The sequence below is a fragment of the Syngnathus scovelli genome, chromosome 17 (assembly GCF_024217435.2).
Source record: "Syngnathus scovelli strain Florida chromosome 17, RoL_Ssco_1.2, whole genome shotgun sequence".
Classification (NCBI taxonomy): domain Eukaryota; kingdom Metazoa; phylum Chordata; class Actinopteri; order Syngnathiformes; family Syngnathidae; genus Syngnathus; species Syngnathus scovelli.
This window is the reverse complement of record NC_090863.1, coordinates 9,630,631-9,646,710: the sequence shown is the minus strand read 5'-3', so window position 1 is coordinate 9,646,710 and position 16,080 is coordinate 9,630,631. Positions and strand designations below refer to the sequence as shown.

Below are 16,080 nucleotides of genomic sequence, written 5' to 3'. Positions count from 1 at the left end.
CAAGTATATATTTTTTTATATATATACTATATTCAAATGTTTTTATAGAAAAATAAATGAAGAGGAAAATAATGATATTTAGTTTCAATATTTTAAAATTATTCTTACTGTATTTCTGGAATTATCCTGTTTCATTTACAATATGGAATGAATGGAGACATTTTAAAATGCCTATTTTTATATTCACTTGCGTGCATGCTTTTATTGTGATCTAAACATTTAATTATAATATATCCTTATTTAAAATAGAGCTATTTTATATATGACGTAAAAATATAAAGTCCGAGTTCCAAGCACTTCCAGTCAACTTGCAGTAAACGTTTTCGCCAGCAGGCGGTGCACAAAGCTCAGTACTGAATTATGGCATGACTCGTATTATAAATTGGAAATAAAATAACAATATACATTATATAAAATACACAACCAATTCTAACTTATATTCCCCGTCGAGGAAATAAAATGATCACAAATGAAAAAGCAAACGGATACCGTGATCCGACGTCATCGGAAGTGGATTTAAATTGCCCAGCGGGTGAAGTGACGTCACAGCAGGTCGCCTGAAGACAAAAAAGGCGGGAGGGGGCGACAATAACAATGGTGCTGTTTTTAGTTCCGATTCTTTACAACTTGTTGTTAGGCACGGTACGAGTGACACCCACTAATCGCCTCAGACCTCCCCCACCGCCCTCTTCTTCCTCCTCCTCCTCGTCGAGTCCACGCGTGTGAGCCAAGGACCAAAATGGAGCGTGTGCCTTTAAGGCTTGTGACTGACGCCCCGTGTTAGCCCGCACACACACACACACATACACTGTCCGAACCGAACCTGAACCACTCGAAACGAAAAGACTTCTCAGCGCATCCTGGTGAGTTTTCAGTCGTTTTAAAGACTCGTTTCGAACGCACGTTGTGTGTGAGAATGAAAACAAATATGCAGGGATTTGAATAGTTTTATATTTGAGTGGGAAAATTAGTGAAAAAGAAAGAAAAAGAGCATATTTGCGTGGAAATCGGCGAGACTGAAGATGTTGCCAGATGTTTGTTGTTCCTTTTCTTCTTCGCCTCATTCCACCACTTTTCTAGTTCTTCTACTCCCAGGATCTTGTCTTCAGCTCTTAATACTCTTGTGTTGCCTTTAGTGACCGTCTGAAACAATTGTTCAATTTCTATCAATCTCCAAATCGGGTCAATTTCTACATATATACACTGAGTCTGGTGTTGCTTGCAGGGACAGTGTAAAATCACTGATCACAAATTCAATCCAGTTGAAACTCCCATTTATTTACAATTCATTAAACCGTGTCTGTCTGTGATCTGTCCAGTCAAGTCAAGTCAAGTCAAGTTTATTTGTATAGCCCTAAATCACAAACAGTCTCAAAGGGCTTCACATAGCCAAAAAATTGACAATTATTCTCAAAGCATCTCCTGATCTTAAACTCCCACGGCAAAGTATGGCCCGGATTACACATTTGGCCATCTATCTGTCTCTCCACCCTTTTTGTCCACCCACCAAACCTTTTGATGGTTCTCCCGCCCGTGATGGTAGGTGTTCCTGTGCCGTGCAGGTGAGCCATCAGGATGAGGCCTGGTCAGCTGATCCGTCCCGCCTCTGCCGCCGCCACGCTCCTTATCACCCTCCTCTCCACGCTGTCTCTCACCTCGGGCTGCAACAAAGCTCTGTGCGCCAGCGACGTCAGCAAGTGCCTGATCCAGGTAAACGGGCATCTTTCTGTCCTTGCCTTCCAAACGTAACTTTGAGTGGACGTAACTCCAGAGGTCACCTTATGGCTTTATTCGGCGGAAAAAAGAGTGGCGAAGTAGCTGTGCCAACATCTGCCGGCCGCGTAGGGAGTTTGGAGCCTGCAATAAGTTGCAGGGCGGACTTTTGATCCAAGCTCACTTCCTTTTGTGCCACATGTGTGCGCCAGTGCATGATGGGACCCAGACTGAAATGTGATGTTGCCGCATGAGCTGTCCGCTTGGCTGTCCTCCATCCGTCACATCGAATTCACTCACAATCAACTTATGCGTGCACCATTGCGTGTTTTGGAGAGCGTTTGCGTGAGAGTGCGTATTGTGGAGGATAGAGGCTTGTCATAATAATAATATTATAACAAGAAAATATGTCAGATTGTTTTTGTGTGCGTTTGTATTTCTTTGAGAAAATGATCCCACATGAAATTGCAATGTTGAACATTTTCCCATGGTTGGCTTTGTAAATATTTAGATGTTAAAAATAGTCAGGCGTTAGTGCTCACGCTAATTGAATCGGTCAGCGGCTTGTTTGGCCTCTGGATTCACTTGAGTCTCAACCCAAAACATCTGCCGCCCGCCCCACTTTCCCCCCTTGCTGCTTCCAGGTGGCTTTTCCCCTCGCTCTCTCTTTTTTTTTTCTTCTTTTCCTTGTGCCCGATGAGTCATCGCCCAGCGAGGCAGCCTGCACGACCTCGCTGACACCAACTTGCTAGCTGTCAAGAGGCGCAAGGGCTCGATGCCTCGTTACGCCGCCCGCTCGCTCGCAGCTGCGGTCCAGACGCCTCGCAAGGCCGAATAAAAAACACTTCCGAGACAGCGCCAGCTTTCATTGGCAAGTTACGGTAAATTCCGGCAAGATTTTAGTTGGCGTTCTTGACTTTTTGCTTCATTTATTTTGAAAATCCTGAAGAGAATGCACTTTCCTGGGCTGCTTTTGAGGCTTTTATTGTGAAATACGACGTGAACTTAAGTGGTGCCATGCTTCCGTTATTCTTCCCACAGGATTTGTAAAGGTGGAAAACTATACCGAGTCAACCTTCTATCAGTTTGCTCGCCGATAATTCAATCAAAATAGAAGCTCGGTCGGAGCCTGTTCGAAAGGCGGGATCGAAAAAGTGGGTGAACCTTCCGGAATATTTCAGCGCCACCCCCAAAGTGCACCCCTACCTCCCCTCCTCTTGCTTTCTTTCTTACCCGAGGCGGAACAGAGAGCACATTCCTCCGAGTCAAGGTCACCGCTATGAGGGAGGCGGGAGAAAGAAGTGGGGGGAACACCTGGGGAAGAGAACATGGCTCCACTTTCCCCTCCTCCTGGCCCCCCACTCCGCCCCATGCTGTTGCACAAAGCTGCAGAAGCATTGTTCCATATTTGGAGACTTGTAGAGTGTTGAGGAATGAAAACAAACATGCAAAGAGAGAACAGGCAGAGCAAGTTGAGGCTCGGAGCTGAAGCCAACCGCTCAATGTTGGGAATGGACTCACAATTCAAATCATGCTCCTTACTCCACCATCACATATGAGCAAGCCCAAAGTTCAACATGTCAACATTCAAACCAAGGAGCAGCCGACCTAAGTAGACGTCCCTCCCCCCACATACACGACATATACCCCCCTCCCGTCCGGTGTAAATGGCGAGTGTTTGTATCCCCAGAACAAAGATGTTTCCCCCTCAACTCATGACCTGGAAAGATGACTAACCCCCAGTGATACATATTTATTTGTTTGATGAGTAACGATATATTTTGTGATTGATCACGCAGGAGCTGTGCCAATGCCGCCCCACCGACGGCAACTGTTCGTGCTGCAAGGAGTGCATGCTGTGCCTGGGCCACCTGTGGGAGGAGTGCTGCGACTGCGTAGGTGAGCCACGCCCCCCTGACTCCGCCGAGGGCAAGAGTGTGCTCAAAATGACCTCCTGATCATTTGTTTGAAAAGAAGTATAAAGTTAGTGGTATCACTGGATGCTTTGCTGCTGCTGCTGCTGCCCAGGAATGTGCAACCCCAAGAACTACAGCGACTCTCCGGCCACGTCCAAGAGCACGGTGGAGGAGCTACACCGGCCCATCCCGTCGCTCTTCCGCGCCCTCACTGAGGGCGACGCGCCCGTCAACATGATGGTGGTCTCCTTCCCCGTGGCCGAGGAGCTGTCCCACCACGAGAACCTGGTCTCCTTCCTGGAGTCGCTGGACGGCCCGCACCGCAACGTCTCGGTGCCCGCCAACAGCATCCACGCCAGCTATGACGCGCAAGGCGAGAAATTTTCATCTCAGGAGGAAATATGTATCAACAAAATGATTACAGATGTGGGAAGCTTGAGCCCATGAGGTTTGTTGCCCAAAAAAATAAATGGTCTCGCCTTTTTCTCCCGCAGAGAACATGTGCACGGTGGTGTACTTTGACGACTGCGTGTCCATCCGCCAGTGCAAGCTGTACTGCGAATCCATGGGCGGCTCTAAGTACCGCTGGTTCCACAACGCCTGTTGCCAGTGCATCGGGCCCGAGTGCGTCGACTACGGCAGCAAAGCCGTCAAGTGCATGAACTGCCTCTTCTGAGCCTGAACTGCTCCACAGGACTACAACCCCCCTTTCACACTGCCGTTTCCTGCCTTTTCAGTGTCGCTCTTTTATGTTCACGGCACCGGCGCTCGAAATTTGTCGGACCGAGCCAAGCCAGCATTTGCCAACCGACTCAAAGCAATCCTGTTTCGATACCCGCGTCGCTTCTCCCCTCTTTTATGATGAAAACAATCCTAAACAGGCCTAAAATCCTCCGCCAGGCCTTGGCAATTTTCCGTTTCTTCAGAGCATTAATAAAGCCCAGGGGGGGGGGATTTTCAAAGTTTAGTCCGCAACCGTTACTTCTCACAGCGCGGATGTAAAAAAAGGGTAAAAAAACAAAAACTGGATATTTCGTTACCACCCCGATGCAGGAATTTTGCAGCATCTCTTTATAAAAGACAAATGTAGATCAATTCCACTGCTTTCTTGTATGGCAGGGTCTGTGCATCAAAGACAATGCAACACTTTTTCCACGTAAAAGACAACGTTGGTTGACTTGCATTGGTTTCTGTCAACTGCTTGGTAATCCCGCCATTACCATCAGTCCCTGCAAATGTTTTTAGTCTGCTGTTGTCTGCCACTGTATAGTTTTCTATTCGTGTTTATTTTGACTCGAGGTGTATTTGCTACTATATGATGTCTAATGTATTTTTACATGCTCCAATCCTTCCATTTCTCCCACCAAAATAAAACCTTTTGGTGACGTGGACTTCAAGAGACGCAGAGAGAAAGTATACCCGCGTGTGTGAGCATTAAATTTAGCGACAGGAAAGGCATCATTTCCCGCACAAACAAGGCTGTCTTTCTGAGCTCGCAGGTGTTCCACAAGCAGAGAAAAGGAGAAAGTTGCTCTGTGCCAACCAGCCCACAAACCATCTTTTGTTGCAGGCGCTCCATGGGCCCCTCTTGTGGTCATTGAAGAATGACGTTTTGCCCTTAAAACATCCATTTATAATCCCAGGGAATAGTCCATACAACTAATTTTTGGGTCCTATATTATAATGTACACCAAATATTTTGACAGCTTAAAGTTATCTGCTCACGGGACATTTCATTAAAAATGTGATCTATTCACTTTCTTTAGTGCTTGTCCGTCGGGTTGGAAGCTGAGCTGCAGGCTACCCCAGAGGAGAATATTTTTCTTTTTTAGTGTTTTAGAGCCACCTAGTGGACGAACATTGCAGGTACAGTCCACGTCAGTTGACTCGTAAAATAATTACTGGACTGGCGTGTAGATGTCGAAGAAAACCCCGTATTAGTATGAGAGGAAATAGACAGGTTTTACAGAATAGCGAACCGCTTTATGGAAAGTTTCGTCAGTTTAAATATGAAATACATTGACAAAAGTAGGACTGGTGCGCATGCACACGCTCCGTCACCTCGGCAGCGTGGTCACGTGACGCTTGCATTTCTGACACAACAATACATCACACTCAAGCAATCAAGCGCCCCTCGTCTCGCTCTCTCCCCTCCCTCCCTCCGCGCCAGGCTCTCTCTCTCTCTCTCACGCGGTCGCTCTCGGCATGGCGGACGGCGAGAGGTCCCCGCTCCTGTCCGATTTGGGCGATGGCGCCCTGGGCAGCGGCAATGGCGGCCTGTCGCCCAGCTCGGCGCCCTACGGAGTGGCTGGCAAGCCGCAGAGTGAGTACGGCTACTCCTTGTCGCCGCCTTCGCGCTCACTATCCTCCGCCCTGTCTAGCCCGATGCTAACAGCTAGCTCGGCGCTGTGACAGTGACGGAGTGCCGGCCTGTCGTGCTTGTGTGTACCCTCTCTATACGTCGTCCGCAGGGGTGACTGAATTTATTGTTTTGACTATACATATTTTCTCTAAAAACCTGAACGCATCGCTACAGCCTAGCCACTCTGTTGTGATAGCACGCGAGATAGCTGCTGCTGCTGCTTATCATCCGATATTGCTACCTAAGCGTCACATTGGAGACTTATCATCACCACAGTTGTGTTGCGAATCATCTCAAATATACTGTTCGTGTTTTAAGTACTTATTTTCATTTAACGCGAACACTATTAAGGTCATTGTGCTGCTTCATTGGTTAGCAAAAGCGAAACACCTGTTATGTTTGACACGTCCTGCAGCCAATCGGAAGACGGCAGAGGGCGGGTCCATTAGAGCTCTGGCCAATGAAACGTCGATTATGGAGGGGTTGCGTTCAAATGTCATGTCACGTCCATGTAATGTTTAACGTCTTAAAATCCGGTTTTAGAGCTCTGGTCAATGAGACGTCGATTACGGAGGAGTTGCGTTCAAATGCCATGTCACGTCCATGTAGTGTTTAATGTAATGCATTTCAAGCACGTCTGCAGCTTGGAGTTCCCTCCCAGCATTCCTCGAGTGTTTTCCTTGCAAAAGCTGCTTTCACAAAGCAGAACTCGAGACCAAATCTTATTACCTTGTTAATCATAAATAGGTCATTTGTCATGGGAACTTGGACGTGTTTTTTTCTTTGTAATCCGTTTGCACTAAAACCATTGTTTATCACTCTTGTCTACGAGTCAAATCCAATTTTACACCAGTTTACAAGAACTCTTTTTCACGAGAGCAAAGAAATAAAAAGGAAAAACATAATTTTGCATCAAGAAAACTTGTCAAACAATCTTATTTTTGAGAGGAAAAATATAATTTTACACAAATAAATACAAAACTTAACAATAATTTATTAGCAATCAATCAAGAACCAAGTTTTGGTGTTGTGAGAAAGTATATATATATACATAAAAAATAATAATGCACCAGCAGTATGAGTATGCTGTTTGGAGGTGCAATGCATAACATGGCCAATTACGACTTTCCAATCAACTACTTGATCATGTTTTTGATTCAATCAAACCATTTTTAAATGCATATGTGGGAAAATACTTGGAAAATGTTTTCCCCTCTTCAGGCTTCCCACCCTTCCCCAGTCCTGCGCAGCCCTCAGTACTCCTGGGCGAGGACCCGCCTCCGTACTCGCCCCTCACTTCGCCCGAAAGCGGCAGCGCGCCCGTCATCAGCTGCCGGGTTTGCCAGAGTCTCATCTCGGTGGAGGGCAAAATCCACCAGCACGTGGTCAAGTGCGGTGTGTGTAATGAGGCCACGGTACGTTTAAAAAAAACACACGCACGGCTTATGCGCCCTTTTGGTTTCATTGAGAATAATGTCAAGTCAAATAATCCATCCAGGCTCAGACTGTCGCCATTGCAAAACCTTCACTAAGTGTACACACTTGAATTTCATTCTTAACTCATTCACTACCACTGGGGGGGGGGGGAAAACAACTGAAAGCAAAACGTGAACCTAAATTGAGCCGTCAATGCGCTTTGGCTCGAAGCGCTTACGATTCAGATGTTCAAGTGAAGTGAGGAGTTCCTTTGTGCGCGCAGCCCATCAAGAACGCTCCGGCAGGGAAGAAGTACGTCCGCTGTCCGTGCAACTGCCTGCTCATCTGCAAAGTCACGTCCCAGCGGATCGCGTGTCCCAGGCCCTACTGGTACTCGCAACATGACGCACTCCACCGCTTGTGCTGTGTCACTTTGCTTATTTTCAAACGTGTGCTTGCAGTAAGCGCATAATCAACCTTGGTCCCGTCCATCCTGGCCCGGCGAGTCCAGATCCGCAGCCCGCCGGGGCCCGCGTTTCCTGCGGTCATTGCAGCAACACCTTCCTGGTACGCCGCCCGCCCAGCCACTCAAACGCTTTCATTCCCGTTACGCGAGTTAGCGTAGCATCAAAAGCCTCTATGATAAAAATGTAATTGAATAATTTGCAATATTGTGTTTGGAAAAATAGCTGCAATTTATTTTGTTTAACATATAATGGAAACAATTGGTGAAATTCCCAAGAAAAGATGCAATCCAAACTTGTGAAAACTGATTGTTGGACTGCTTTGTGCTTGCAGTGGACCGAGTTCACGGACCGCACGCTGGCCAGATGCCCGCATTGCAGGAAAGTGTGAGTACTTAGCATTCTTTTCTGGGAACTTTGAGTCTTTCTGGGAAAGTTGAGTCTAAGTCTAACATGTTTATATATTTCTAATTGTGTATTTTTTTTTTAAATTCACACAGTACAATGGTTCTTATAACTGCAACATTAGCTGACCTTTTGCTGCACTTTAATTTGTGCAACGCGTGGAATTTCAGTGAATTTGAATAGCGCATTATTTTCAGCCCATTATTGAAAAGTTTTTTTTTTTTTTTTTTTTTTTTTTTGCTTACCATCCAAATATCTGTTTTGCAGAGATAAGATCCTTTTATTGCTTTAGTGCGACAACAATCATATTTTTGAATAATAACCGGACAATGATTTTTGCAACCATCCTCAACTTCTTTGTCGCCCTCCCTCGCAGCTCCTCCATTGGTCAGCGGTATCCCAGAAGGCGGAGCTTGTGGTGTTTTCTGCTCTGCTTGCTGTTCTGTATCTCCACTGCTGGTCTGATTGTGAGTAAAATGACGACGCAACACGCCAAAGTTTCTATTGTATTTTGATTGTGCCTTTTTGAACTGGCATACATACAAACATTTGTTCCAGTTGAATGAGATTTGATGCAGGAAAAACTAGACCAATGGAAAATAACTTTATGCAATGTTAAAAATGACCAGCTGAGGGCGCCAAAGGAGCACAAACCCGCTGCATTGGCTCTTTCCCCCGGCTGCGTCTTCCTATTGCGCAACTCTCATAGAGTTGTGCTTTCAAATCATCTCGCTAATCCTTTCCGTAAGATCCGCAACAGCTGCCGTGCGCTCCGTTTCATCATCAAGTGGAATTCTAGTGGTGGGCTAATTGGACTCGAGCTCGACAAAATCCTTAAGCAGCATAAGTTGGAATATTTCAAGCTCCAGGATAAGTTTGTTTTGAAGATCCCTTAAAAAAGGTCAAAAGGAACTTTTTTAAAACGTCCGTTTGAGATCAAAATGGCAGACCTGCTGTGTCTTTTCAGCCGTAACTGTTCAGTGCGTCTCCTGTTGCTATCAACTTCGGCCACAGTCAATTTCCTCACATGAGCCGCTTATTTCTTTAGGCTGGCACGTGGCTGAAGGCTGAGACCTACCCCGGCATCTATGCTTCGTGGGCCGTTCTACTGCTTCTGGTGCTGGTGACCCTGGCGCGGGCCTTCTACTGGGCCTGCATGCGGGTCAGCCAGCCTCTCCAGAACTTCGCATAGCTCCCCCAAGCCCCCCCCTTCCCTCACTTGAGTGGCCAGACCGGTGAATGAATGGCTTTAAAACAAGAAGATAAGAAATATTTATTTCACGATATTGGCCATGTGGCTACTTTCCTGTACTCATTTCCTCCCAAATACGCTTTGTCATTTCCGCGCCTTGAATGAAGCATTTAGCATTTTCTAAGCCAGCGACATTGATGCCGCCGCCGCCGTCTTTGCGAGTCAAAAGGATGAAGGGGACGTTTGAAATGTTTTGAGGCGTGTGAAGGTAGAACAGCGCCCGCGAATACCCCCGCCATCGCAAACCCCTGAGGAGCCACTTTGTTCCTCAAAAAGTGACGCTAATGGAAGGAATTTTGCGCATAAACAAAGCATTTGAGCGACAACAAATTCCGGATGGCGACGTCCAAATGCTCCTTGCAGCTAGCTAACAAGAACAAGTGGTTCTCGCTGCTCTCGGCAGCTTTCTTTGCGATCCCTAGCGTAACGTCTAAAGCAAAAATACCGTTTTTGTCATTTACTGTAATAGCACATTGCTTTCTGAAGCGTGCAAGGAAACGTTGCAATCCGTGCTTTCTGTGAACGCACCATCGGGGGACGTTACTTTTCTTTTTGAGATGAAGGTGTAAAGCTTTCTGATTGGTCACTGCAGGAGGGTGGGAGGAGCTTTGTCAAATGGATTGGAAAAGACTTTACCATAATTGCAATGTCGCTTTTGTTTACTTTCATGAAAAGGAGGCTTGCTTTCCATTTCTAACATCGCCTCGGTAACTCCAATCAACCACCATCAAAACGAGAAGCTACTTTAACTTAATTAGTATCGAGAAGGATGTTTCGCTATGGTAACCGCAATTAAGACGCAAGATGAGTCAGTTCCGTTGCAAAGTTTTATATTAAAATTCCTGGAGCATTCGATTCTTAAACCAGGCCATAATTATGTCGCTAAGTGCTTAAGTCGTTCCTGTTAAGTTGGCAACTTCGCCCTGAATTTGTTTTGTTGAAGTTGTAATGAGGGTGTTGCCATGGTAACTCCGCTCAAAACAACAGATGAGCCCGTGATGTTGCGACACATTTAGCTGTGATCATTTAAATCTGGCGACGCTAACCGCCATGCAAATTTTCAAACGCTCGATGAACGTTTTGTTTTGTTTTTCTGTAAATAATCTTTGATTTTGCTGCTGTGAAAGGAAGTGATTAAGCCAATCACTTAGAGCGGAGGGATGCGGAAAAAGAACACTAAAAGTGTAATTGTTTTTACTTCTGTTACATATTTAATGATTTTTTTTTTTTTTGATGAGCTACTAACCTGATGAGCCTGCAACACAAACAAACACTTACATGCACACACACACACACACACACACACACACACACCCAGCACCTTACACTTCAAGTTATTTATTTTTACACAGTCAAATTTTGTGTTAAATTTTTGATGACCATGGTAGAGAAAAAAAGCCTTAATGTTTTATTGTTTTTCCAATCATGTTTTTTTTTTATCTGTTCTTAAATCAGTTCAGTAAGTTGGATGGTGTTTTAATAAAGCAGTTAATTGTGTGCGGCCTGTCTGGGGACCAGTTTGTAATTAACGGACCATGTGAACCAGCAGGCTGCCAAATAAAGAAAGACATGTCAAATGCTACTGTGGCTGCTTTTTTTTTTTTTTTTTTATAAACACACACACACTGGCCATCAAAATTATTTTCACATAAGTATGTAATGCTACAATGTTAGCTCATAAGGCTATCCTTATGATATGCTGTGGCCCAAATAGTAATTTGAATCCTTTGGCGCATAATCACTATCATGTGTTACTTGAAAAATGATTTTATGCAAAAGATGCAAAAATAATTCTGTTGTCTGCTGCAAAGTAGTTTGTGTTGGAAGTCAAATAATGCTGTGAGCATTAGCGTGAATGCTAATATTATGCTTTGCAAACCCACCATTTATCTGTTATGAAGTGTGTTAAAAAAAAAAAATGATTAAAATGCTATGTAGCCTGTTAGCTCAAAAGGCTAACGTAATGCTACATATGCATACTCGCCCAAAAAAGAGAAACATTTTGAGGTTTCTAAAAAGGAAAGTCCTCTTTGTCCGGGCACCTTTCGGAATCTGTGAGGATGTTTTTTTTTCCCCCTCTTCTGTTTTTTGTTTTTTTTAAATCCTTCCAGGACACAAAAGAGATGAAATGTCTGGCTGCAGAAAAGCTTTAAGAGACCACACAAGTCCCTCGAGAGACACCTGAACCACCAGCAAGCCTTTGTAACCTTCTAAGGACGTCATCAAGTGTTTTTTTTTTTTTTATGGTACACACACACACACACACTTGCACTTCATTGTGACTTGCTGCAGGTCTTTTTCTTTATTGTCCTTTTTATTGACTTAATTTTTCACTCGTTTCTCGACTTGGCCTGCGGGCGCCAGAGCTTCGTCTTTGTCATTTGTCTTCATGATGGAGACGAATGACTATCACAACCTCATGGATGCAAGAAACATTATAGTCTATAATAGAATGGATGTAACGTATATGGTGCTGTGACCAAGTTCGTGACTCAATTTATTCAAATCAATTTTCACCATTAAAATGTCATTCGTCTGCTCCAGCCCCTGAAAAAAGTGGCTGATATTTAATAAAGAAAATTACCAAATTTTTTTCTATAGAAGACAAATTAAAAAAACAATGTAATAAAATTAGCTGGTCTTATATAAAGCGTCTTAAAAGTGCTGCAACTAATAAATTTCAATAATCATTTGTTTTGCCAATTAACTGATAAAACATTTAATTACCAACCACTTAAAAAAGGGGACATTATTTCAAATTGGCAGTCCAGTAAAAGCACAGCAAATCAACTATAATTCAGTTCCTGGTTTAGCTAAAAAAAAAAAAAGATCAGTCTGCTCTCATCAAGGACTACAGAAATCTCTCTCTCTCTCTGTCTCTCTCTCTCTCACACACACATACACACACACACACACTCTCAGTCTCTCTCTCACACTCACTCTGACTGTCACACACACGCACACACACTCACTAAAGCCTCCATCCCTCTTAGACGCTAACTCGATTTGACCCTGAAGAGCCGTTGCAGTGTGACCCTCATCTTCTGCAATAACATCATCCTCTTCAACACACACACACGCACCCACACGCACACACACACACACACACACACACACACACACACACACACACACAGGGCACAATGTGCTGTGTTCAAATGTAGAGGAAATGATAGACGACAAGACTGGGTTGAGGCTAAGATGCAAGGCTAATGTGTGTGTGCATGTGTGTGTGTGTGCAAGTGTATTTGTATGTGTGTGTGTGTACATGATAGGATTAAGATGAAGGGCAGGATGAGGATAAGAAGCGTAAGGCTAAGCGCCAGATTAAAGCGAGCGCTTGTCAGCCGTAAAACAAACAGTCCTTTTAGCGTCGGATCAAATCCAGACTTAGCGCACACACGGACAGTTTGTCACAGTCGCAGTAATACTGCCGACTGAGGGATAGACGATGATGGCTCAGATATTATTTTGCCCACAAATCCCTTGTTTCCTGGTACAATATTAGGATTTTGACCTCTGCCAGGGAGGTCAAGAAAAAGATTACGATTGGTTCCCAGGAAAACCTTCATGGACAGGATCAAAAGAATTTGGATAAAGGTGCAAAACAATCCATTTGCTTTTTGAATAAGCGAGCAGTCGCACAAATTACACCCCCAAAAAAATTAACTAATAGCTGAATCCATGAATGCCGAATCGTGAATATGCATGAGGCCGCAGTAATACTAGCGATGATGTCACGTCTGTCTCGAGATGCGTGTGTGTGTGCATCAAGGTGTGTTGGGTTTCAGACTTTTTTTTTTTTTTGCAAGTGACCCCTTTGCTGCTAAAAGTCAATTAGCCGCATCCATAATTGATGTGTGTCTGGCAGACTATTTGTGTTTACACTGGAATTGAAAGCCTCCGGTGTCAGCTTTTCCATCTCAAAGACTTTACGAATATAACGCGCGTGTGTGTGTATACACGGTAATCATTTGGATCGTGTGTATCGCCACGGGCAGTTACTGTTTTGAAATTCCATTTAGTGTTTGATCTCTTCATTTGTTGCGCATAACTAAAACGACGCTTGTAAGATGACTTTTGTTCATTTTCCACAGCCTAGCCAGGTGTTGCCTTCAGGCGCAGTCTGAAATGATGCCTGTCGAGTCAATCATCAGATTATTCCTTGTTTTACAAATGTAAAAAAGTCTGTTGATTTAAAAAACATTTTGACATGCTGGATATGGAGCTGAGACGAGCAAGCTCGCAGCTTCAATTGGCTCGTCCCGTTTGTTACGCAACCACCTAAATCGAGGCACCTTATTCAGTTTTTATGCTAAAGATAAGCTCTGCTAATGTTAGCCAAAATGCTTGAAAGATGATTCAATTTGCAATGTGAAAGAAAAAAGTGGTCCATTCTTCCATCCATCCAAGTTGCGTGTGACCTTGATGAAGAATTTGAAATCACGTTTTTTATTTCATTCAAGCGATGTCCTCAGGGACAGTGTGGAGTCTACACTTTGACCTCCCTCACATTGCCATTGTTGCATTTGGGGTGAAATCACAGTTTTTCTCGGACCAGGTGTTGCCTTCAGAGATCCAAATTGCAGCACCGTCTGTCTCGTTGTGGGACGGGAAGAAGAAGGAGGGAGTTTTGGTGAGGTGGGGTGGGGTGGGGGACTTTGTGGGGGTGTTCCAGGAGGAGATTTTCAGATTGAGCTGCATCCATCCTTCAGTCTTGTCTCACTCGTGAAAGCGGACCACCACATCCTCATCCTCTTTGTCCTCTTCATCAAGGTAACTTTTTTTTTTTTTTAACTCATCGCTGACCGTTTTCCGCGAATGTAATTTTATCGGAACCCATCCAGCCAGAGATGTTCAAAATGGAAGTACATTTGCTACATCCTGCTGTTTCCTTCCTCAGATGCAGTGCACGGCCTCACTTGGTTCTTGTTTGTCACCGTGCTGGAGTCGAAGTAAGCGTGTGTTTGTGGACTGACTGATGTTGTGACTTTTTGGAAGGGCTCAATACAGCCGTTGAACGTCGGCCTCTGCATATAGACTGAAATATGCTACCGTCGTGACTCGAGCACATGTGAGTTGTAAGCGAGGGAAAATTTGTGTTCCCGGCAGCGGTGGCGTTTCCCGACTGGGCTTACAAGCCGGCGTGGTCGGCGGGCTCTCGTCAGGTGCAGCTCTGGCACTTCCTGCTGGAACTGCTGGGCGGAGGCGGCCGGGGCGACGCCATCGGCTGGGGGGGCGAGTGGGGCGAGTTCGTCATCCACGACCCCGAGCGACTGGCCCGGCTGTGGGGCGAGAGGAAGGGAAAGCCGCACATGAACTACGACAAGCTGAGTCGGGCGCTGAGGTAAGGCAACTAAAGAGGTGGGAAAGTACTTCTGGGTGGCACAAAGTTGATCGCTTGATGTGACGTCACCTGAAAACAATTTCAGTCAAAAGACATTTGGTAGATGGCTTCGTTTCCTAACGGCACCATCGGCGGAAGCGTTTTGCCGCCCGGAAGTACGTCTGCCATCATGGTGCAAAATGGATGCCGTGGTCACATTTGACTGTATGATGTAGATACTATTACAACAAGCGCATTCTGCACAAGACCAAAGGCAAGCGATTCACGTACAAGTTCAACTTCAGCAAACTCGTCCTGCTCAACGTCCACCTGCCGCCATCTTCTCACTGCCTGCCGCCATCTTGTCATCAGGTCTTCATTACATCATCTGACGCATGCACATGCATTTAGAATGTAAAAGATTCAGAAGTATTATGTATTGATTTTTTTTTCTGTCCCCTGTCGTGACTGATGCACATTTTTGGTGGGTAATTCCTCATTACATCTGGTCCTCCAGATGCTCCAGAGCCGCCCTCTTGCCTTCTCCGTCCTCCCTGGCGTGGGCGACCTTCCAATCCAGGCATCGTGGCCTCACCTGATCCTGCCACCATGCTGCCTTCCTAATTGTTCTCAATTTCATCATCCTTTTGCCCCACCGTTGTCTCTTCCCCAAACTTCCTCACCATTCGTCGCTTGGCGAGACCACCTCAGTCGTCTGAGGCTTGGCAAGCAAAATCCACCAGAGGATGGAGAGCTTTAACATGAGCGTCACAAAGTTGTCCAAAATTATTTTTTATAGATTTATCACTTTTTGCACTCCCACTAAGGAGACTGCATTAACAATGTGGCACGCTTAAATGTGTGTGTGGATGTGTGTGAGTGTGTGCTTGTGTATTTTGTTGTGTTAAAATAAATAAGTGATGTATTCCAATGTTTTCTTTTGGGTTTGATTATATGGGGTTTTAATGTACCTTGATTCGTTTGATTGACGTTGTGAAGCAGTCCCTTTTTTTTTAATAAATTAATACAAAATAATTGAAGTTTAAGACATAATGTTGAATGTTGAACAAAACGTCAACATTTACAAATTACCTTTGGTTTGGGTTATTTGAATCTTGTTTTTAATTATACTCACACAAAATATAGAATTAAAGAAACAATTAAAATAATCATATTTTCACCAGAATATTGGCGATTATTTAAAAACAAAAAGTTTTCCAACGTTC

General features: G+C 44.7%; 3 protein-coding genes across 4 annotated transcripts; all 3 read left to right on the top strand.

Moving 5' to 3' along the window:
* The first annotated feature begins 552 nt into the window (after nt 1-552).
* On the top strand, nt 553-5,045 carry twsg1a (twisted gastrulation BMP signaling modulator 1a). 2 transcript variants are annotated; one of them, XM_049747927.2, is made up of 5 exons: nt 553-863; nt 1,563-1,710; nt 3,513-3,612; nt 3,742-4,002; nt 4,124-5,045. In XM_049747927.2, exons 2-5 carry the CDS (start codon nt 1,576-1,578, stop codon nt 4,303-4,305), a joined length of 678 nt encoding a protein of 225 aa, XP_049603884.1. In that variant the 5' UTR covers nt 553-863; nt 1,563-1,575; the 3' UTR covers nt 4,306-5,045. The 2 variants fall into 2 exon arrangements, with proteins under 2 accessions (XP_049603884.1, XP_049603883.1); XM_049747926.2 differs by having other exon boundaries at nt 555-863; nt 1,544-1,710.
* A 649-nt stretch (nt 5,046-5,694) lies between these two features.
* On the top strand, nt 5,695-11,110 carry pip4p1a (phosphatidylinositol-4,5-bisphosphate 4-phosphatase 1a). Its single transcript, XM_049747914.2, has 7 exons — nt 5,695-5,952; nt 7,213-7,406; nt 7,691-7,797; nt 7,869-7,974; nt 8,206-8,258; nt 8,653-8,743; nt 9,325-11,110. Exons 1-7 carry the CDS (start codon nt 5,835-5,837, stop codon nt 9,466-9,468), a joined length of 813 nt encoding a protein of 270 aa, XP_049603871.1. The 5' UTR covers nt 5,695-5,834; the 3' UTR covers nt 9,469-11,110.
* A 3,152-nt stretch (nt 11,111-14,262) lies between these two features.
* LOC125985255 (ETS domain-containing transcription factor ERF-like) lies at nt 14,263-15,799 on the top strand. Its single transcript, XM_049747930.2, has 5 exons — nt 14,263-14,304; nt 14,432-14,483; nt 14,641-14,875; nt 15,091-15,226; nt 15,372-15,799. The coding sequence occupies exons 2-5, from the start codon at nt 14,432-14,434 to the stop codon at nt 15,612-15,614; spliced, it is 666 nt and encodes a 221-aa protein (XP_049603887.1). The 5' UTR covers nt 14,263-14,304; the 3' UTR covers nt 15,615-15,799.
* Nucleotides 15,800-16,080: the final 281 nt, after the last annotated feature.